We start from the raw sequence: 22873 nt of genomic DNA, 5'->3' as shown, positions 1-22873 counted from the left end.
TGGTATGACATTGACTGACATGGCACAGTGCTGTGAGATCCTGGAAGCTGTAGTTTGGCAAGGTCTTCAGCCCCCTCTGCCTAAGAGGGCTGGTGCTCAAGAAAACCCACAAGCATTATGAAATTATATATATCGGAAACCAGCTCTTTTCTTTCTTTTCCATTTAACCCGACTGGGCCATAGTAACACATGGCTCGGTACAGCTAGTTATGTAATAAGATGCTTTATACATACAAATTTCACCGCAGTATAACTACAAAGTGACTGAAATAATTATCTTTTACATTACAGTCAAGGTCAAACAAAAATTAAGCAAACACTAGCCATACTAACATTTATTAACCTGTTGGTTTTAACTCTTCTGCTTAGAACCTAGCCTTCTTGGTAAGTACTAATCTGCATGCTTTTTTCTTGTTATGGTTGAAACTATTTTATGACTTCTGTTTCCCTTGTGAACTAATGGAAAATCAGAGGGGAGGAGTAGGAAGCTATTAAATCCTTTGATCCACATTATCTGCTTTGAACTGCATTATATAAGTCTATACTGCTATATAATCCAGTTCAAATCAGATAATCTGAGTTGTTGATTATGCATTGTCGATAAGCAGATTATCTGTGTATTGTTGATAAGCCTTCGACGATACACAGATAATCTGGATTTTATATGTAAATCTAGTAGGGGCTTATAATGTATTTGGAAGTCTAGTAATGCTAAACTTACCTTCTTTTTTTCCTGTGAAATAACCTCTCTGGGCAAAGTAAATATATTTTCTAAATTGTCTTTATTATCAGCTAGGAAGAATGATAGAAATTGATTCAAATACTAATCTCAGCTAGAACAGAACCTTTGTATGAATAGACAAAACTTGCTAAGCCAGAGTTTGTGCATGTCTCCTTGTTTTAATGGATCTACTCTATTTGGAACTAACAATTTAATGTAGCGCCAGGAATCTTAAGACGTTCAAACAGCACATTCCAGTACAGTGTGCAAGAAAACATTTCCTTCATATTCAATTTCTTCAAACTGAGGCAAATGTCCTAAATCCACGAGACACCATTCCAAATAGACAGATAATTTCTCAACAGAATTGTTGTGGTTAATGTAAGGTTGAGTTGTAATTTAAGATGCTCCCCTTCCTCCAACTTATTTGGGATGATATGTATTATGTTTTATTGCAGAGGTTTGTGCGGGTTGCAAAACTGGGAGCAAGGAAACAGTGCTGGAATATACAGTTGGTTTCCTTTAACAGCTAACACTTCCACCAGGAATGGTTTTCAAAGAAACTGTCAAATTGGTGTGCAGATGTACAGCCAACTGCTCTGGATGGAAAAGAACAAGAGAAATGTTTCAGATTCCAATCTGGCCTTTTGAAATGCTTGCTTGCCAGTTGCATAGGCTTTCCAGGACCACAGCCAGAAGAGCAGGGAGTTTCCCAATAGTGCTGCCCATATTGCAACTATTAGCAGGGGTTGTTTTTGATTTTTGGAAGGAGGACAGAAACTGTGAATAATTCATTGGATTGAAGGCCGAAATATGGACAAACAGATTTTGTCCACACCCTGGGAAGCCATTTCTCAGGACTCATATAACTGGATTTCCTTACAGTTAAAATTTGGCCACATTTTTCAGACACTTAAAAAAAAGTCAACCCTGTAAGAGGAAATTATTATTATTATTTATGTATTTTATGGAACTATATCTAATATGTGTATTCGACAGAGTGTTTTTAAATGATTATGTGTTTTGATTATGTGTTTTAGCCATATTGAAACCCGCCTCGAGCCGTGAGGAGAGGTGGTTAAGAAATAAAATTACTACTACTATTATTATTAAGAGTGTTGTTGTTCATTCGTTCAGTCGTCTCCGACTCTTCGTGACCTCATGGACCAGCCCACGCCAGAGCTCCCTGTCGGCCGTTACCACCCCCAGCTCCCTCAAGGTCAGTCCAGTCGCTTCAAGGATGCCATCCATCCATCTTGCCCTTGGTCGGCCCCTCTTCCTTTTGCCTTCCACTTTCCCCAGCATAATTGTCTTCTCTAGGCTTTCCTGTCTCCTCATGATGTGGCCAAAGTACTTCAACTTTGTCTCTAGTATCTTTCCCTCCAGTGAGCAGTCGGGCTTTATTTCCTGGAGGATGGACTGGTTGGATCTTCTCGCAGTCCAAGGCACTCTCAGAAATTTCCTCCAACACCACAGCTCAAAAGCATCGATCTTCCTTCGCTCAGCCTTCCCTAAGGTCCAGCTCTCACATCTGTAGGTTACTACAGGGAATACCATGGCTTTGACTAGGCGGATCTTTGTTGCCAGTGTGATCTCTACTCTTTACTATTTTATCGAGATTGGACATTGCTCTCCTCCCAAGAAGTAAGCGTCTTCTGATTTCCTGGCTACAGTCTGCATCTGCAGTAATCTTTGCACCTAGAAATACAAAGTCTGTCACGGCCTCCACGGTTTCTCCCTCTATTTTCCAGTTGTCAATCATTCTTGTTGCCATAATCTTGGTTTTTTTGACGTTTAGCTGCAACCCGGCTTTTGCGCTTTCTTCTTTCGCCTTGATTAGAAGGCTCCTCAGCTCCTCCTCGCTTTCGGCCATCAGAGTGGTGTCATCTGCATATCTGAGGTTGTTTATGTTTTTTCCAGCAATTTTCACCCCAGCTTTGCATTCATCCAGCCCCGCACATCGCATGATGTGTTCTGCATACAAGTTAAAAAGGTTGGGTGAGAGGATGCAGCCTTGCCGTAAGCCTTTCCCAATCTTGGAAAATCTTATTAAGAGTACCTACTGTGAAACATTATATTTGAATATTATCAGCAGATTCTTTAACTTCAGGATTGCAGTATTTATGGCACTTTAAATTGTTCACTAACTGATCCAACTAGGCATTGAGGCTCCTTCTACACTGCCATATAAAATCCAGGTTATCTACCTGGATTATATGGCAGTTTAGACTCATATACACTTAGTGGTGCAGCGGGTTAAACCGCTAAGCTGCTGAACTTGCTGCCCAAAAGGATGGTGGTTTGAATCCAGGGAGTGGGGTGAGATCCCGCTGTTAGGCCCAGCTTCTGCCAACCTAGCAGTTTGAAAACATGCAAAAGTGAGTAGATCAATAGGTACCGCTTCTGTGGGAAAGTAACAGCACTCCATGGAGTCATGCTAGCCACATGACCTTGGAGGTGTCTATGGACAAGGCCGGCTCTTCGACTTAGAAATGGAGATGAGCACCACCACCCCAGAGTCAGACACGACTTGACTTCATGTCAGGGAAAACCTTTACCTTTACCTGAGACTCATATAATCCAGTTCAATGTAGATAATGTGGATTATCTACTTTGATGTTCCAGATTATACAGTGGTGAGGCTCTGTTACACAGCTGTATAAAATCCACATTGAACTTATATGGCAATGTGGACTCCGATTATCCAGCTCAAAGCAGTTAATGTGATGTTGTAACTTGAAGTTCCAGATTATATGGCAGTGTAGAAGGGGCCTGGGTCCCCACTGCCAGATAATCTGATACAAACAGATAATCTGGAATCCGATCATGGGCTATAGGAGCAGTGTGATATGTGCCTGAGACTATACTGTAATTTACTCAGAGACATGCAGTCACCTCAGTATTTATTTATATGCCATCTTTTCCCCAACAGCAAGGGGACTCAAGGCAACTTGTAAAACAGATACAATTAAAAAACTCATATAAACAAAAATATAAGAAGTTAAAATATACATAATTAAATTATCAACAGAATAAAAGGCAATTTGAAAACATATACATTAAAAAACAAGGAACAACAGTACAGCTCCACACCATTAAAATAGACTTCCTCATAAAAAGTTCCCAAAGGCTTGTAGACATTTTTAAACATGAATTTTAAAAAATGTTAAAACTTCCAAAATATACATTTTAAATCCTTCTTAACCATACTAGTACCTCCAGGAAGGAAAGTCCAGATCTCCCTTGGTGTTCCAGAGTCTAAACTAAGGGAACATCTACACCAGCATGGGCAAACTTGGGTCCTCCAAGTGTTTTGGATTTCAACTCCCACAATTCCTAACAGCTGTTAGGAATTGTGGGAGTTGAAGTCCAAAACACCTGGAGGATCTGTTTGCCCATGCCTGATTTACACAGCAGAATTAATGCAGCTTGGTATGACTTTGACTGACATGGAACAGTGCTATGAGATCCTGGAAGCTGTAGTTTGGCATGGTCTTCAACCCCCTCTGCCAAAGAGGGCTGGTGCTCAACAAAACTACAAATCCCATGATCTCATAGCATTGAGCCATGTCAGTTAAAGTGGTGTCGAACTACACCTTTGGTCCCCTAGGTGTTTTGGACTTCAGCTCCCAGAAATCCCAGCCAGTTTTCCAGCTGTTAGGAATTGTGGGAGCTGAAGGGCCCAAGTTTGCCCATGCCTGATCTACACAGCAGAATTAATACGGTTTAGTATGACTTTGACTGACATGGCCCAGTGCTGTGAGATCCTGGAAGCTGTAGTTTGGTAAGGTCTTCAGCCCTTCTGCCTAAGAGGGCTGGTGGTCAACAAAACTACAGATCCCATTGAGCCATGTCAGTTAAAATGGTGTCAAACTACACCAGTGGTTCCCAACCTTTGGTCCCCCAGGTGTTTTGAACTTCAACTCCCAGAAATCCCAGTCAGTTTGCCAGCTGTTAGGAATTGTGGGAGTTGAAGTCCAAAACACCTGGAAGGCCCAAGTTTGCCCATGCCTGATCTACACAGCAGAATTAATACAGTTTTGTATTACTTTGACTGACATGACCCAGCGCTGTGAGATCCTGGAAGCTGTAGTTTGGCAAGGTCTTCAGCCCCCTCTACCTAAGAGGGCTGGTGCTCAACAAAACTACAGATCCCATGACCCCACAACATTGAGCATGTCAGTTAAAATGGTGTCGAACTACACCAGTGGTTCCTAACCTTTGGTCCCCTAGGTGTTTTGGACTTCAGCTCCCAGAAATCCCAGCCAGTTTGCCAGCTGTTAAGAATTGTGGGAGTTGAAGTCCAAAACACCTGGAGGACCAAAGGCTGGGAACTACTGAACTACACTAATTCAAGAGTGTAGAAAGATGCACCCTTTGCATGCATGTTTGGGTGGTTTGCTGAAAGATACAAGCCGAAATGTGGAAACCAGGTTTGCCTGCTAGTGCAATGAACAGGGAATGTACATTTTATAGAGTAACCTGGCAGCCAATCTATAGATCTCACTCATCTGATGTAGAGGATCTGAAAAGAGAGGGAGGAGAAGAGGAAAGGTTCTTTCGGGCGGAAGTTGGCTGGGCGGCTTCAAGGAGGCGGGTCTATTTCCGGGTCACAGGTGAGGCGGGGAAGGCGGGGCGGGAGCCTGGGAGAGCGGGAGGGGAGGCGGTCTCTTTAAAAACGGCCCAGGAAAAGAAAGGACAACAAGCTGCAGTAAGTCGGGCGCATCCTAAAGGCTCATTTGGGGGCATGGAGGCTGGCTGGGGATTAATAACACATTTCTCTAAGTCTCTCTTCTATCCCTCAGGTGGGAATCCCTCCTTCGCTTGGTCCTGCTCAAAGAAGTATCACTATGGGTCTATTCCAGTGTAAGAAGGGGGCAAAGGGAAGAAACACGTGGCAGCACCTTTAAGACTCAATGTCCTTTTTTATTCCCGGGATCTGATCCCAGATTATCTGGGAGTGTAGACTCATATAATCCAGTTCAAAGCAGATCATCTTAATTAATGTAGTGCAATATAATACTAATAATAATATGATATAATAATTATATATTTATATTACATGTAATATTACTAATAATATTACAGTATAATAGTATAGTACAAATAGTAATACTTAAATCTGATATGTATATATATCTTGTAAGCCGCTCTGAGTCCCCTTCAGAGTGAGAAGGATGGCATATAAATGTCGTAAATAAATAAATATAGGGCAGTGCAGATCCAGCCTCCGATCTTAATCCACTGCTTTGGATATTGTTATCAATTGCTATCAAGTTAGCATGGCGACCCTCAGGAATGAGATGTGGCCAAGGTTGCTGCTGCACTGTAGAATTAATGCAGTTTGGAACCAGATCCAGCTTCAAGGAAACTTTGGTCCTTCTAGGCAGGCCCTGTATACCAGGATGTGATCCCAGGTTTTCTGTTTATCCCAGATTATCTGGCAATGCAGACTCATATAATCCAGTTTAAAGCAGAAAACCAAGGATCAGATCCTGGGATAAAGGATCTGTCTGGAAGGGCCCTTTGGTGCAACCGATCAGTTGTATTTCTCATGTAAACACACTATGCAACTAATTAATTTCCCTCCTCCAGTGCTTAAGTCCCAGTGTAAATGTGCCCCAGTTGCCCAGACTCAATAAAGAAAGCCATGGCTCTACATTTGCAAGACTTGGGTGCCTCTGTGACCCCTTCAACACAGCTGAATAAAATCCCACATTATCTGCTTTGAACTGGAATATATGGCAGTGTGGACTCAGGGCCCTTCCCCACAGCCCTATATCCCAGAATATTAAGACAGAAAACCCCACAATATCCGCTTTGAACTGGGTTATCTGAGTCCACACTCAGATAATGTGGGATTTTCTGCCTTGATATTCTGGAATATAGGGCTGTGGGGAAGGGCCCCATATTTTAGAATGAATGCAGTTTGATCCCACTTTAACTGCCATGGCTCAATGCTATGGGATCCTGGGAGATAAGATGCCGCTTTATAAGGCCTTTAGCCTTCTCTGCCAAAGAGTTCTGGTGCCTCACTAAACTACAGCTCCCAAGATTCCACAGACATGGCAGTTAAAGTGGTCCCTGTAGTTATGGCCCTGGAATGCACTCTTCCTCTTTTTAGATTGCCTTCTACCTTATCAAGCATTATTGTTTTTTCTAGTGAGTCCCATCTTTCCATTATGTGTCCAAAGTAGGATAGTCTCAATTTAGTCTCAGTTGAGCCCCCGGTGGCACAATGGGTTAAAACCCTTGTGCCAGCAGGACTGCTGACCGAAAGGTTGGTGGTTCGAATCTGAGGAGCGGGGGTGAGCTCCCATCCGTTAGCTCCAGCTTCTCATGTGGGGACATGAGAGAAACCTCCCATAGGATGGTAAACATCTGGGGCATCCCCTGGGCAACGTCTTTGCTGACGGCCAATTCTCTCATACCAGAAGCGACTTGCAATGTCTCAAGTCACTCCTGACATGAAAAAAATAGGTATCTTGGCTTCTAGGGAAAAGTCCATTTGTCTATCTTTTTAGCAGTCCACAGTGTTTGTAGAACTCTCCTCTAGAACCACATTTCAAATGAGTTGGTTTCCTTCCTGTCAGTTTTCTTCACTGTCCAGCTTTCTTTCACAATAATTGGAAATGCAATGGCATATATAATCCTAATTTTAGTCTCCAATGATATATCTTTACATCTCAGGATCTTGACTGGTTCTTTCATAGTTGCCCTTCCAATATATAGTCTTCTGATTTGATTGCAGTCTACCTTCTGGTGAACAACAAGGCAAATCTTGAAATCTTTGAGTGTCCTTATCATCCACTTTAAAGTTAAGAGGAATAATAAATGTTCCGGTATAAAGCATATTTGCACAATTGTGCATCCCATACAGTAAACCTAAATAAGAAACCCTGGCATTCATCACTGGGGGTTCCAAGTTAAATTCGGCTGCAGAGGCAAAATGGCAAAGGAAAGGACAAAGATATCATGAACTAATGCTCACATTTATTTGCTCAACACATGACTTTTAAAATTTAAAGGGTTTGCTCTGGCTTGATTTTTTTTTTACTGGGTTGAAGATACATGTTGCATACTCCAGTCCTGTAACAGAGAAATTTGCTACAATGACACGGTGTACTACTTTTTTGCTTCCCTATTGATGTTGTATAAACAGAGGGATCAACGCTTGGTTTGTCTGAGTTTCAGTATGAAGCATATTTGTTTAGATATGTTGGGTCAACATTAATACAAATAGTAAAAGCATAGGTTCTGTGCCTCTGCCTGATGGTGATCCAGAAAAGGTGAAAACCAACATTTTTCTCTAATTAATTTTCGTCCCCTCTTGACTGATTTTTTTTAAATTTCCCATAAATACACACATGGTTCTTGCTGAAATGATGGATTCTGGTTTTATTGTTTCTTAATAAATGCTGATTTTATACAAATGTGTTATCAAAGGCTTTCATGGCCGGAATCACTGGGTTGTTGTGAGGTTTCTGGGCTGTATGGCCATGTTCCAGAAGCATTCACTTCTGATGTTTCATGCACATATATGGCCGGCATCCTCAGAGGTTGTGAGGTCTGTTGGAAACTAGTCAAGGGAGGTTTATATATCTGTTGAAGGTCCAGGTTGGGAGAAAGAACTCTTGTCTGTTGGAGGTAAGTGTGAATGTTGCAATTGATCACCTTGATTAGCATTGCAAAGTCTTGCAGCTTCAAGGCCTGGGTGATTCCTGCCTGGAGGAATCCTTTGTTGGGAGGTGTTTAGTGCCTCAGTTTGATATCTTAAATGGAAGAAAATAAATATTAATCATTGACAAAATATTATTCTTCCAAATCAAGACTGCTCCTTTTATCTTCTCAGGAGAGTGGGGCGCTGGGTCCTCTGTTATGGAGGTGAGTAACACAACTTCAGCAGACCAGGTAACTGTCTATTCTAAAACAGTATCTTAAGAAGTAAAAATGTTTAAAGCTTTTTATAGTTAGGAGAAAAAGGCATTTAGAATTATTGTGCTGCAGAGACTGTTTTTATGGTTAACCTTGCAACTGTATTAACCTGTTTCATTTAAAAATAATCTTTGGGAATCTTAAGGGGTGATTCTTTTGTACTGAAGTGAGGCCACTTTCATTTATACTGTTTAACAGATAGAACAGAAAGTGGTAGTTAAAGTCTCATTTGTTGAATAGCATGATATTAATACATGGAGTTTTCATTGAGGTTGGGTAGATGTAATAAGTCTGGTCTTTCTTCTTTGTAACTCGAGATACCAAAGATTTATGCATTCTGGTTTTTTTTTTCTCACAGTGCTGTTTAAAAACTCAGTCCTAATACTGCAAACAACTATAATTACAATACTCAAGCACTAGGTCAATGGTTCTCAATGTGTGGGTCCCCAGATGTTTTGGCCTTCAATTCCCAGATATCCTAACAGCTGGTAAATTGGCTGTGATTTCTGGGAGTTGTAGGCCAAAACATCTGGGGACCCACAGGTTGAGAACCACTGCCCTAGGTTAATTTTAACCAGGCAGAATACCTGCTTTTCTAAATTGACAAAACAATTCTAGATGGTGCTGTAGAATTTGAATGAGCACATGGATGTATTAACATGCTGTCAGAAACCAGTTTCTGATTGTGCAAAATATTAATCATTGACAAAATATTATTATGACTTAGCCTTTCAAATCAAGACTGCTCCTTTTATCTTCTCGGGAGAAACTGATTTGCACAGTTTCTGATTGTGCAAAAAATACTCAGTGAATTGTCACCATTGGTTACACTTCCACGCTGAAACATTTTGCTTTCTGTATACAAATGTATATTTTGCTAATACACAAGATGGAAATGTAAATGTTTGCAAAATAAGCAGTCACAAAATTGTGTCAACAAAAGTATGCCAAGGGAGAATTTCCACTCATGGTATCCAGTATACTGTCATGATACTTTCGCGATCAATACTGCACATCACTGAGGAGACGCCACTTTGCACACAGTCGCAATTAGCAGCACAATTTTACACAGGAGTAAGCCCATTCAATAAGATACTGCTCCTTTTCTTATTTCTGACAATAGATGTGTTTGTCATGTCTATGTGTAGAAAGGAAACCTCTAGGGAAAGTGGTATATTCAGACTCACGTAGAACTTATGAACAACCTTGTGTATCTTTTGTTAGTCTTTTGATAGTGCATCAAAGCACAGCTACATTGGCAGCTTTCTTCAGCCTCCAGTTAATATAAGATCTGGCTTTGAGTTAAAGAAGAAAACTATTCCAACAGATATTCCTGCACCGAACAACCAAGGTAAAGCACCGCACATTTAAATATATCCCATGGTATGTACATACATATACATACATATATATATATATATATATATATATATATATATATATAGGTTTGTGATTGATTGTGAAATATTACTAGGCTGAGGACTTGACCGAGCTCTCAGATCTAAGGAAGAGAGCTAGACAGACCTTGCTGGCTTGAATTATAGATCTTATAGTAAACAGGTTCTCTGAAAGTGACAGCCATCAAACTTGTATTTAGGCTATGGCTATATAAATTTGAGGTACTAAATTAAGACAAGCTGTCCAAAATGGCCTAGTTTGCCAAACCTAGACACTAGTGAAAGTTGAAACTCACCAAAAATAGCTTGAACTGACAAATATTTAGAAATAAAACCATAGTTTCCAAACAAAGAGTTGCACAAGTCCCCTTGGGGAGATAAGGCAGAATATAAATTAAGTTTTATTATTAAAGGATAATACTGAATTGAAAGCTGCACAAAAATGGAGAGATGCATGTCAAGGTAGAACAACAAAGCTTTGAAAGCAAAGTAAAATAATCTGGTACATGCTGGGATTTAGATATATGGAAAAGAAAGGACAAAGCAACTTAACTGAAGAATATTGAACTCAGCACAATTGATTCCATCACATGAAAGCCATGCTGTTAAGATCCAATAGCTTGTGTGTCTGTTAAGACACACACACACACACACCTGCCTGCATTTTGAGGTTCTCCTTGGTGATATGGTTAGGAGGAGTGTCAATGTAAGGGCTTGTAAATCCACATTTTACACTATACACTGTATTTGTTGTGCCTAGTTAGATCTAATATTACAGTGTGTTTTGATGGGAACCTATTTAATATTTATATATTGGATGCATATGTTTTTATGACACCTCTTTCTACAATTTCACGTGCTGGGTACAGCTGACTGACTCTCCTGTAATGCAACAAGTTCCAACAAGGAAGTTTCTGCTGTGTGGCTCCCTACAGTAAATTCTTTTATGGCCTGGTTCAACTTGGCATAAGAATACTTTTCTTGTGGCGCAAAAGGAACTGTTAATTTTTAAAGATTAATGATTAAATTATCTGTTCACCAGCTCTAGTGACAGCCCTCAGGACTCTGCAAGAAAAGATCCACCGCCTTGAACTGGAACGATCCCAGGCTGAAGATGACTTGAATGCCCTTTCCAGAGAAGCCGCCCAGTACAAAAGAGCCCTGCAGCATGAATCAAATGAAAAGGATAAAACACATGGGGAAATGATGCAAGAGAGGAAAGGTAGCTTCCATTAGCATTGATGAAACCCTGACTCTGTTCATGTCAAAGAAGTGTTGCTTTTATACATTTGGTTTGCTTTCCCCTCTAATATGTCATCAGAACCTGTAATAAATAGGGCTTGATTTTTTTTCTTGCAGATCTGCTTTATTAGTTGCTCTAATTTGCATTTTGTGCTTTTGAGTTGTTGTAGGAAATGTGCAACCATTTGCAGCTTATTCTTATGTTTTCTTTTTTCATTCTTGATTAAACAAATTTGGATTCTATTATACTTTTTGACGATACAAACTTTAAAGAAGCTGTAAGAATATTTGTAGATTTTTTATTTATTTTTATTTATTTATTTAAAACATTTATATTCCACCCTTCTCACCCCGAAGGGGTGAGAAGGGTTCCGAAGGGGACTCAGGGCGGAGCACAGCATATATACATGGCAAACATTCAATGCTGGGACACAAATTCACATACACATACATAAACATTAAAAAACATTTATCAAAATATTAAAATACACAATTATTGGAGTTAATGTACTTTTATGTGTTCCTGGTGTTTTAAAGCAGTGGAGACTTTTTATGTGCCTCAATTGCTAAAAAACAGTAACTCTAGCCAACGTGCAGGTTACTGAGGCTCCATCTACATTATAGAATCAATGCAGTTTGAAAACTCTTGAACTGCCGTGGCTCAATGCTATGGAATTCTGGGATTGGTAGTTGGTGAGGCACCAGAACTCTTCAGCAGAAAAGGCCTCAGACCTACAACATAGCAGTTAAATTGGTATCAAACTGTATTAATTCTATAGTGTGGATGCACCCTGAGCCTGTGGATCAGGATCTAGCTGTAGTGCAAGTGATAAAGATGCCATATTTATTGTAACAGAATTGTTGTGTAATATGTTGTGAATGAGAGGATAAACCTGTAAGGCGAATAGAGCATTATGTTTACTCCTCTGTGACCTTTCTTTTTCTCCTCTCAAGGTGTGAGCATGCAGTTAGGGGCAGCGCAAACACGTTGCTCCTTGCTGGAAAAACAACTAGAATACATGAGGAGGATGGTGGTCAGTGCAGAGTTGGAAAAGAGGCAGGTGCTGGAGCAGCAAGTATGCATGTGTTTAATATTTCACATCATTTATTTATTTATTTATTTATTTTTATCTCGCTTTTCTCCCATGGGTGGGATTCAAAGTGGCAAACATTGGTTAAAACAATAGAAATTACATGACACAAAAATGTAGAAGTACAAATTCCTATGCATTGTTTCACTCATTTATTGTCCTGTTTCAGAAATACTCTGTCCCAGCTTCGTTAGTACCATTTTTCGTCTTTTATTTTGCTTGTTCAAACTGGTAGAACATCAGTCATTCAATTACTTTTTCTAGTAGTTCCTAAAGATTCAGTAATAATTCATCTGTTGTTAAAGACTTTCATGGCTGGAATCACTGGGTTGCTGTGAGTTTTCCAGACTGTATGACCATGTTCCAGAAGCATTCTTTCCTGATGTTTCGCCCACATCTATGGGTTTATAGATCACGATACAGCCCCAGAAAACACACAGCAACCCACTAATTCATCTGTTTCCCAAATTTACTCCATCACCATATTACAGATGACAAATATTATCTCTTGCTTCTTGAGTGGATATCAATGGAGATGACTGGACAAATTTGCTGACTAAATTTCTTGAGATCAGAATTCAATAATACAATAATTTAATCTATAAAATGCTAGAGGAAATGCTTTGGTAGAAAATGGGTTTAAATAAATAATAAGTAGATTGAGACCAAAATTATGAAGTACCCCTTTCTAGGACATTTGTTGGACTTAAGTGGGAAGAAAATGGAAACAAATAATTTTCCCTAGCTGCAGCCTCTACAAATCAGTTCAAAACTGGCCTTTCTGATCCTGATCCAGAGATGGTAAAATACAACAGAGTTTTATATACAAGTTACTACTTCAAGATAAGGAGCCTCTGGTGGCGCAGTGGGTTAAACTTTTGTGCTGGCAGGACTGAAGACTGATAGGTCAACAGTTCGAATCTGTGGAGAGCGTGGATGAGCTCCCTCTGTCAGCTCCAGCTCCCCATGCAGGGAAATGAGATAAACCTCCCACATGGATGGTAAAACATCAAAACATCCAGGTGTCCCCTGGGCAGCGCCCTTGCAGACGACCAATTCTCTCACACCAGAAGCGACTTGCAGCTTCTCAAGTCACTCCTGACATGAATCCCCCCTCCCAAAAAAACTTCAAGATGTTTTGAATAGCAAGTGTATTATACTTGAATTAATGTCTGGATATTAGGGAAAAAAACATTAATATCGGGGTCATAAAGTACATTTCAATCTTCATGGGCACCTCCCATGGAAAGTTCAGGGTTCAGCTGGGTGAAATATTTGGTCTTTGACATTCTCTGCTTCTTTCTCTACCATCATCTGGCTCATCTGTACAAAGTTGTCATCAGTGTAACATTGTCTTCAGGGGTGTGAAAGGTAGTATATAAATACAGTAAATAAATAAATAAATAAAATCCCATGGCAGCTGTCAAGTACAGAAGATAAATTTCAGGGATTTTCCTTTTTTCACATGAAGCTTGTTCACATTTTTATGAATGAACAGATTCATCGTGGATCACGGTGGTGCTTCTTGCTTTAGAATCAACATCTGTTTTCTTTGATTGGATTAAACTTGCTGATCTTTGAAAGTGGAAGAAGGCTTCCTTTCAGTTGTCAAATTTGGGCACATTTTTCAGATCCAGCTTCAGAAGGAAAAGGACCAGGATCAAGTGGAGTTATGTGCAAAACTCGACAAGCTTGAAATCCTCGAAAAAGAATGCTGGAGACTGACCAGCACTCAGAAAACGGCAGAAGTAAGTATAATTCCCCCTCCACGTTTGTGAGTTTAACATCTGTGGATATGATTATTCACCATTTTGATGCATATGTTCTCTGTAGGTACCTTTGGGTCCTCCAGCGCAACTCTCGTGTTGTGCTGGAGAATCTAAAGATTTCAACTATTTCATCACACTAGAGAATGAATCCACTTTAAATCTGGTTTCTTCCTCCTGCAGAATTCTGGGGTTTGTAGTTTAGTGAGGCTGTTAAAGGCTCCTCCCTAAACTACAAACCCCAGAGTTCTGCAGGAGGCAGAAACCAGATTTTAAGTGGATTCATTCTCTAGTGTGATGAGGTCCCAAGAGAGAAAATTCCTCAGCCATTTGTAGGTCATCCAGCATGATCCTATAGTCAAGCTCCAGTAGAAGTTGACCATAGAATCACCCTGGAGGACCTAGAGATTCCTCAGGTAAATAATATAGTTCTTTATTTTTTAAATCCTGTTTTTTCCCCATTTTCCCAGGGGCCTTGCACCACTAACTCATGTGAAAGTGGAAGGCCTCCTGTAACTACACTAACAGTCCACGAGTTGGATTTCTTATACACTGTAACATTTGTAAGACTGGCAGAAGCAGCTATGGAGGATTTAGGTATTTCTATGTTAAAGTGAAGAGTGTAGTATTTTTCGTTCCTGCTTTATGCCACAACCATGGTTCCTGTATTGGAAAGCTGTAGTTCCCATTTTCAAAATCATTTCAGTGTTGTCATCCCAAATGTAGGAGCCGTGGTGGCGCAACGGGTTAAATACTTGTGCCGGTTGAACTGCTGACCTGAAGGTTGGTGGTTCGAATCTGTGAGACAGGATGAGCTCCCTCTGTCAGCTCCAGCTTCCCATGCAGGGACATGAGAGAAGCCTCCCACAGGATGATAACACACCCGAGTGTCCCCTGGGCAACGTCTCTGCAGACGGCCATTTCTTGCACACTAGAAGTGACTTGCAGTTTCTCAAGTGGCTTCTGACACGATTTTTAAAAAATCCTAAATGTGATTTAGAATGTATCTTTTGTGTGTTTTTTTTCCAAAGGAAAAGATCAAACACTTGGAGCAGAAGCTTCAGGAAGAGCAACATCAGCGTAAGCTAATACAAGATAAGGCAGCACAGGTGAGCGAGGAGGGAAATCTGGTTGCAAAGATAAAGAAAAGAAGGTTCAGATCTCTGTGTTAGATCTGTGTTAACCAGCCACAATACCGAAGATCAGTTGTACCATGACACACCACTGTACAGTACAACCTCCTTATCTACAGATGCAATATCCATGGTTTCACTCCTCCATTCTAAAAAAAAAATCTCTCTCCCAAAAAACTCTTTGTGGGCCTCTCTAAATCCACTGACACAATTCTGTGGTATGTTTCCAGCCCAAGTATAGTCAAAATCTAGTGTTCACAGTCAGCCATGCTTTCAGGTATCCACCATGTGCCTTGGAACATACCCTCCACAAAGATAAGGATGTACTGTACTCTTTTGGATGTGTGGTTACTCTTTTCTAAATATGTCATTTCCACATTCCTGCCCTGCTTTGTTTTCAGAACCTCTGTGGGTTTTTTATAATGTTCTAAACTTGTAGTCACGAAGAGTCGGTAATGACTGAACGAATGAACAACAACAAACCTGTAGAAATTAAATTAGCAATATCTTGCACATTTTCTAAAATACCTGTGTTCTTATCGGTATGGAAGCCACAACTCTTCTCCTAAAATGTCTTAGATGCAAAATTTCAAATATACTTAAGCTTATCTACCATCTCAGAATGGGCCAAGTTGGCAAAGTTAGCTTAATGCTTATTAATTAGAAGAGACCATTGTTATGTGAGATCTGGTTTTCATAATATTCTTGATGTTTGAGTTGTCAACTTGGATATTATTTATTCTGTGAGCATAACACTAGCTTTGTCTAGAGCAGTGGTTCTTAACCTGTGGGTCCTCAGGTGTTTTGGCCTACAACTCCCAGAATTCCCAGCCAGTACACCAGCTGTTAGGATTTCTGGGAGTTGAAGGCCAAAACATCTGGGGACCCACAGGTTGAGAACCACTGGTCTAGAATTTGCAATCATATTTTCATAAGCTACTTTTTTTACCATCAAAATAAGTAGGTGCCAATTCTGGTCAGTGAGTGCAGTTGTTCCAAATTCTGTCACAAGTTCTGGGGACATTGTTAGTATTAAAAAAAATGCCCTGTGGATTTTAATTGGACTAATAAATATCTGTTTTTGCCTGAGCTGAAGACGTATATCAACTTGATAAAATATTCTCAATGATCCTGCAGCAGTTTTACCTTGGCACTTTAATGATGATATTTTTTAACTATCTTTAACTTTTAACTTAATCAAGTTTTAATTGTGTTTTAATGTATGTTCACTATTACATGAGTTTTAGGACAGTAATTAGTATCTATTTGTGTATTTTTTGTTTTTGTCTTTTACTGTTGATATGGTCAGTGAACTAATCAGTAAAGACTAAACTTTACTAAACTTTACTTTGTAGTAAAGACTAAACTTTACTACAGTGACCTGTAGCAGTAAATCTGCCTGGAAAGACTCGATCACTGCTGCTCCATATAGAGATTTGTGTTATTTCAATGCCTGCACTGCTGCAGATGGTGTCAGTCACACATGAGGCTGCACATCGTATATATGACTTGGAAATATAATCTTTTGGAGACTGTAACTGCTAGAATCTCAGAGGAGATTCTAAGAACTATAGTTCAAAAAGTCAATTTCCCGTGTTCTGACTGGGTCTGCAAAATTTGACCCATAAAGCTACATTCTGCATTAAACATTCTTGGTCTAATACACTCTCAGGAATAGTTTTGTCTTTGCTAGCTTTTTAGGTTAATATATTCTAATGGGATATCATTTGTGTTTCTGACCAGGCAAGGTCTTTGTACAGTTGTAGTAGCTTTATTGGCCCCAGTTCCCAACCTGTAAATTTATAGATATGGAGCTGTATAAAAGTATAGTACTGGATAAAAACACCAATACTGCAGTTTGCACCTGGAACATTCTGTGTAATGGAGGAGACTGCCTATGTCAGCAATGTTGTAAATGTTTGCAATTGCAGGCTGATGGAGATATGCATTATGTGCGAAACAGATGTTGCTAATGAGTTCAAACATGTAGCCGTATGGCAGGAGTTTTGTCCTGTGCTAGCACACACTAAAGTGCATCGTATTTAACCCATTGAAGAAATTAGAAGAAATCTTTTTTCAAAATAAAAGCTGTACATTACTGAGATAATATGAAATATTTCTCCCAGTGATCTCTTGTGTCATTCTGAAGAGATGAGATGTCTGTTACTGTGTATTTTCTTGTGATCTGTTTCTGGTGGACAAATGACCCCGTGGAAGGATCTGTTGCTTCTCTTAGTTGTGGATTGAGATATCAGCCTGAATGAGGTCTGCTTTTCTTTCTTGACTTTAGCTGCAAACAGGACTTGAAATGAACAGAATTCTTTTGTCTTCACTTTCACCACAAAAAGATACAAAGAAGAAGAGCAGGAAGAAAAAAGGTGTAAAGGTGAATTTTTAAAATCTATCTCAAAGTTAGGGAAGTCATATATTTTTCTTTTCTTTATGCAGCCGTTTCAATAGTACTTCTAAGGCGACTGAGGGCATATCCACATGGGCAAATAGTTGGTTTTCTAGGACTTGATATAAATATTTTAATGAGAGCAAGAAATCTGTATCCAACCTCAGATTTTTATCCAGTATTCCACAAAGGCTCTTCAGTCTGTCTAGGAAGGCTTTCCTCTCCTTTTTTCCATACAGAACTTTGTATCCCCCAAAAAGGCGCTCCTGGAGATTTGAAGATCCTCAGGAAAGTCTTCATATGTCATGTATGGCATTGCAGTAAAAGAAAAGAATAGTCAAATATGCAGTAAAAATAACTTGAAGAAATAGTATTAAGATATCTCCCCAGTGTTTGTGGATAGCTATTGTCATTAAAAAAAAATCAAGTTTATTTAGTAGCTTCTTCCAGATATTTTTTTTTTTAAGTTTTAAGTGTTAAGATATATTAACTTTCTTTTAATTGCACTGAAAAACTCCTATGTGGAGATGATAAAATCTAGACTGAATCTCTCTGGGGAGAGAGGGCAGGTTAAAAATAAAGATGATGATGATGATGATGATGATGATGATTAGATACACAACAAGATTATTATGCAGCAAACAAGATCACTATGCTGGCCTTTATTTTGGATAATAATAATAATAATAATAATAATAATAACTTTATACCCCACCACCATCTCCCCAAGGGACTCGGAGCAGCTTACATGAGACCAAGCCCAACAACGCATCAATAAAAAAAGCAATAAACAAAAACAATAAATACAATACAATTAATATAAATCACATGTTGGACACTTCCCAAGTGTCTAGGGCTGTTTGATATATCAAATAAAGTGTGCAGATCCAAGTAGGGTGGCCTTTTGCAGCTGACGAATAGTAATTTTGTCAGTGCTAATTGTTGTTGTTGTTGTTATCTCCAGATCAATATCAGCAAAGATATTTTACTATGATCATTCTCAAGCTTTAAAAAAACCCCGATGCACATAAACCGCTTTGAGTCCCCCTAGGGGGTGGGAAAAGCAGTATAGAAATACTGTAAATAAAATAGCATTTACTAACAAATTCAAAGGTGGCTTTCCATAGTTTCCCAGATAGTACAATATAAAAATCAGTATGGACATTGGTGGTATAATGGCATGTTTGGGACCCCTACACTTCCTATTTCTTGAAAAACAGCAATAAATCTAGTTTTAATTTTCAGAACAATCCAGATTTGACAAAAACCCATGGCTCACACCCATCGCAACAGACTGGAGTGCTACCTTTTGTTGCCGGGAAGGTAAGTTCTCTATCTTCTTAAATGACATTTCCTTTAAGTTATTGTTTGTTTAAAGAGACTTTCTAATGCACTACTTTTCCTACAAGTCTGCCAGCTCAAGTCACTCTGTTGTTGCAAATGTTCAAAGTGTCCTGCATATGATGAAATATCGTAGTCCATGCGTGACTTCCCATTACCCAGAACAAAGTGAAAAGAGGCCTTCAAGAAGGGCTGCTCTGGGCAGACCATCATCTTGCAACACGTCTTCTTCGGCGACAGATAGTCTTTCCGATCTTCTCTTGGTCATGCAGGATGAGCTGGGACAAATGAGCTTGTACGTATTCAATTGTCTGTTGGTATGTATAAGTAGCTGGGAAGCTATAGGTTTAGATCACACTGTTGAAAGCTGAGAACCATCTATTTCGTTTGAAAAAAGACACTTTCACAAACATTGCTAAGAATAAATTATATTCTTCTGTGTCCAACTACATATTAATACAACATAAGAAGCAGAGTACCTCGCCTCCCCTAAGAAAGATTTCTTCATGTAAGATGGTTCTGTTTGAAGAAAAAAGCATGCATGCTCAAACTAGCTCTTTGGATCCCAGCCATATTGTTTTGGGTAGGACTTGTTTAAACACCCTACAACTTCAGAGGCAAGTTGGGGAGAATGAAGTTGCTTGGTGTTCTTTATGGGGCATTTCCACTGCTTTTTGTGCAAATGTTTTGCAGGCTTAATTGCTGCTTGCAGTCTTTTGTAGCGGGGCCATTTTCCAGTTGTGTTTACCACAAAAATAGATCACAGTACTTAGTTTGGTCTCCCAAATTCCAGTGTCAAAAATATTGTATTGTTAGAAGCACTTGAAATATAAGACTTACAAGCTGTATTAATTGTTAACTTCTTACTGTGATTAGAGGTATGCTGCATTTGGTCCTAACAGATTACTGAATGTATGCCAAAGTTGAGAAAGTTTCTGCTTCTTGTAAAACCTTGAGTTGCAGCAACTTTGTAAAACACCTTATTTATTGTGTTTATATTTTTCAAATGTTTTATTAAAAACATGCTATTTGAAAACAGGTTGCTCAAATAATACCCATATAAAGATTGGGTGAGTTACCACATTTGTGTGTTTGACTTTTGCAGATTTGATTATTCAGAGATTGGATTAAAGTGTTTTCTCTAGGAATCTCTATGTGGTCTGCTAAGCGAAGGCATGGTGTAAGAAGGGAGTGCTATTGCATAACAGTACTTTAACTATTCCTTGCTTTTTCGTAATGGAAGCCCCTTCTACACTGCCATATAATCCATATTATCAAAGCAGATAATCTGGATTTTATATGGCAGTGTAGATGGAGCCTGGTTGTGTGATACTGTGAAAGTAGTTAAGTTTTTCTGATGATAAGCAGATGAGAGTAGTCATATGAAAGACAGTGGATTGCTTGACTGTTTAAAATTCTGATTATTTTTTTGTTTTCAACAGTGAGCATCAAGAACTGTTAAAGCAAATACAAGAAACTCAAGATCAAGACATGCGGGAAGACTTAGAACGTGAACTGGATTGCCTTGTAAAGCAGATGGAAATCAAAGGAGAACAAATTTCAAAGCTAAAAAAACACCAAGAACATGTAAGGAAGTGGTTAGGACATAAAGCAAAGGAGTGTATAGTAAAGATAAAGGTTTTCCCCTGACATGAAGTCCAGTCGTGTCCGACTCTGGGGGTTGGCACTCATCTCCATTTCTAAGCCGAAGAGACGGCATTGTCTGTAGACCCCTCCAAGGTCATGTGGCTGGCATGACTGCATGGAGCACTGTTACCTTCCCGCCAGATCTACCTATTGATCTACTCACATTTGCATGTTTTCGAACTGCTAGGTTGGCAGAAGCTGGGGCTGATAGTGGAAGCTCACCCCGCTCCCCAAATTCGAACCTGCGACCTTTCGGTCAACAAGCTCAGCAGCTCAGCGCTTTAACCCACTGCATCACCAGGGGCTCCCTAAAGGAGTGTATAGTTGATGCAAAAGGCCTTGTAGTTTTAAAAAGCTTGAATTCTGGTTGTATGAATGGTGCAAAAACAGCACAATTAAACCTGGTTTTGTAGATAATGCCTCTTTGAGCCCAAATATTTATATATTTTGCTTCATCCAATTGTGGGAAGAGTTTATATTGATTTGTTTTGTTTTGTTATTTAGGTTTTCAAGTTGAGGCGGAGTGCTCAAAAACTGAAGAGAAAAGTAGCTAACGCTGCATCAAACTCAGAGGAATTGACAGGAACCAAAGAGACGGCTGTCGTTTCAAGACTTGGGGTCCGCAGTTCCTGTCCTGTGAATAGGAGCACAAGTTCTCTTCAGCTCTTAAAATGTGCTCAGAAGCTTCAGTCGGTATTGAAGAAAGACGATATCGTGTGGGAACCATAGCGCTGGAAACTGTGGTCACTGCAGACCATCCACTGGGAATTGATTGTTGAAGTTTGATTCAACCGGATCGCTGGTTGAATAATTAGAGTACCAATTAATCCTGAGACTTCAATTTAGGGCAAATATAATTAAAATATACTTGTGATTCTTTTAATGATGTGTGTCCACCACTTTTAATTAAATAACCTGTCAATTGATATAGAGTAATATTGTTTTTTTTCTTTGAACTTGATAAATGAGATTCATATATTTTTTTCCACATGGTAGTATAACTAATTTAGGATTATGTGTAATTTTATTTTAAACATCCACAATTTGCATTTCAGTAAAAGAAAGAAATCCAGATTCAAAACAACTAAAGGGCATTGATTTGACCCATTCCCAGTGCAGAAATGCACAGATAAAGCACCTGCTAAACCTTCAGCAAAAGATCCCATCACCATTCAAGTAGTCAGTGCTACTGTCAAACAGTTCTTTCCGTCAGAAAGTTCCTTATGATATGTAATCATAACTCCCTCCACCCTTTCAACTTAAACCTGTTAGTCTGGGTTAGTCTGTTCCTCTGGAACAGCAAAAAAATAAACTTGATCATCTAACTCAGGAGAGCTGATAACTCGTGGACAATAAGTTAAACATGAGCCAACAATGTCATGTGGCAGCTTAAAAAGCCAATGGGATTTTGGCCTGCATAAAGAGGAGTATAGTGTCTAGATTCAGGGAAGTCATACTACACCTATATTCTGCCTTGGTTAGACCACACCTGGAATCACACTGTGTGCAGTTCTGAGTACTGCAATTGAAGGGAGATGTTGACAAAGTGGAATGTGTCCAGAGGAGGGCAACGAAAATGATGAAGGGTCTGGAGAACAAGCCCTATGAGGAGCAGCTTAAAGAGCTGGGCAAGTTTAGCCTGAGAAGAGAAGGCTGAGAGGAGACATGATGAGAGCGATGTATAAATATGTGAGGGGAAGTCACAGGGAAGAGGGAGCAGGCTTGTTTTCTGCTGCCCTGGAGACCAGGATGTGGAACAATGGCTTCAAACTACAGGAAAGGAGATTCCACCTGAACATTAGGAAGAACTTCCTAACTGTGAGAGCTGTTCAGCAGTGGAACTCTCTGCCCTAGAGTGGTGGAGGCTCCTTCTTTGGGGGCTTTTAAACAGAGGTGGGATGGCCATCTATTCGGGGGTGCTTTGAATGCAATTTTCCTGCTTCTTGGCAGGGGTTGGACTAAATGGCCCACGAGGTCTCTTCCAACTCTATGATTCTATGCAGCATCAGTATTCTGGCAGAGAATGCTAGAGACCTCATAAAACTACAACTTCCCATGATTCCATAGCACTGAGCCATGATAGTTAAACTGATGTCCAGCCTCATTAATTCTACAGTGTAGATGCATTCTAAGAGATGTAAAAGTTTCGAAGCCATGAAAAATTACCTTTTTTAGTGTGGTTTCAGAAAAAAGGGAAACCCC

The 22873-nt window shown here is 39.6% G+C and overlaps 1 protein-coding gene across 4 annotated transcripts; it reads left to right on the top strand.

The window, feature by feature from the left end:
- The first annotated feature begins 5379 nt into the window (after window positions 1–5379).
- CEP57L1 (centrosomal protein 57 like 1) lies at window positions 5380–21597 on the top strand. 4 transcript variants are annotated; one of them, XM_060753145.2, is made up of 12 exons: window positions 5380–5432; window positions 8574–8632; window positions 9881–10007; window positions 11096–11275; window positions 12250–12371; window positions 14018–14134; window positions 15184–15261; window positions 17576–17671; window positions 18929–19006; window positions 19093–19319; window positions 20467–20611; window positions 21176–21597. In XM_060753145.2, the coding sequence occupies exons 2-12, from the start codon at window positions 8600–8602 to the stop codon at window positions 21398–21400; spliced, it is 1428 nt and encodes a 475-aa protein (XP_060609128.2). In that variant the 5' UTR covers window positions 5380–5432; window positions 8574–8599; the 3' UTR covers window positions 21401–21597. The 4 variants fall into 4 exon arrangements, with proteins under 4 accessions (XP_060609128.2, XP_060609132.2, XP_067323327.1 ...); XM_060753149.2 differs by having other exon boundaries at window positions 5385–5432; window positions 8574–8605; XM_067467226.1 differs by lacking the exon at window positions 5380–5432 and adding an exon at window positions 5545–5587 and having other exon boundaries at window positions 8574–8605.
- The last annotated feature ends 1276 nt before the right edge of the window (window positions 21598–22873 follow it).

This window comes from Anolis sagrei, chromosome 1 (genome assembly GCF_037176765.1).
Source record: "Anolis sagrei isolate rAnoSag1 chromosome 1, rAnoSag1.mat, whole genome shotgun sequence".
NCBI lineage: Eukaryota > Metazoa > Chordata > Lepidosauria > Squamata > Dactyloidae > Anolis > Anolis sagrei.
The sequence above is the reverse complement of the archived record's forward strand: the minus strand, read 5'-3'. Positions and strand labels throughout refer to the sequence as shown.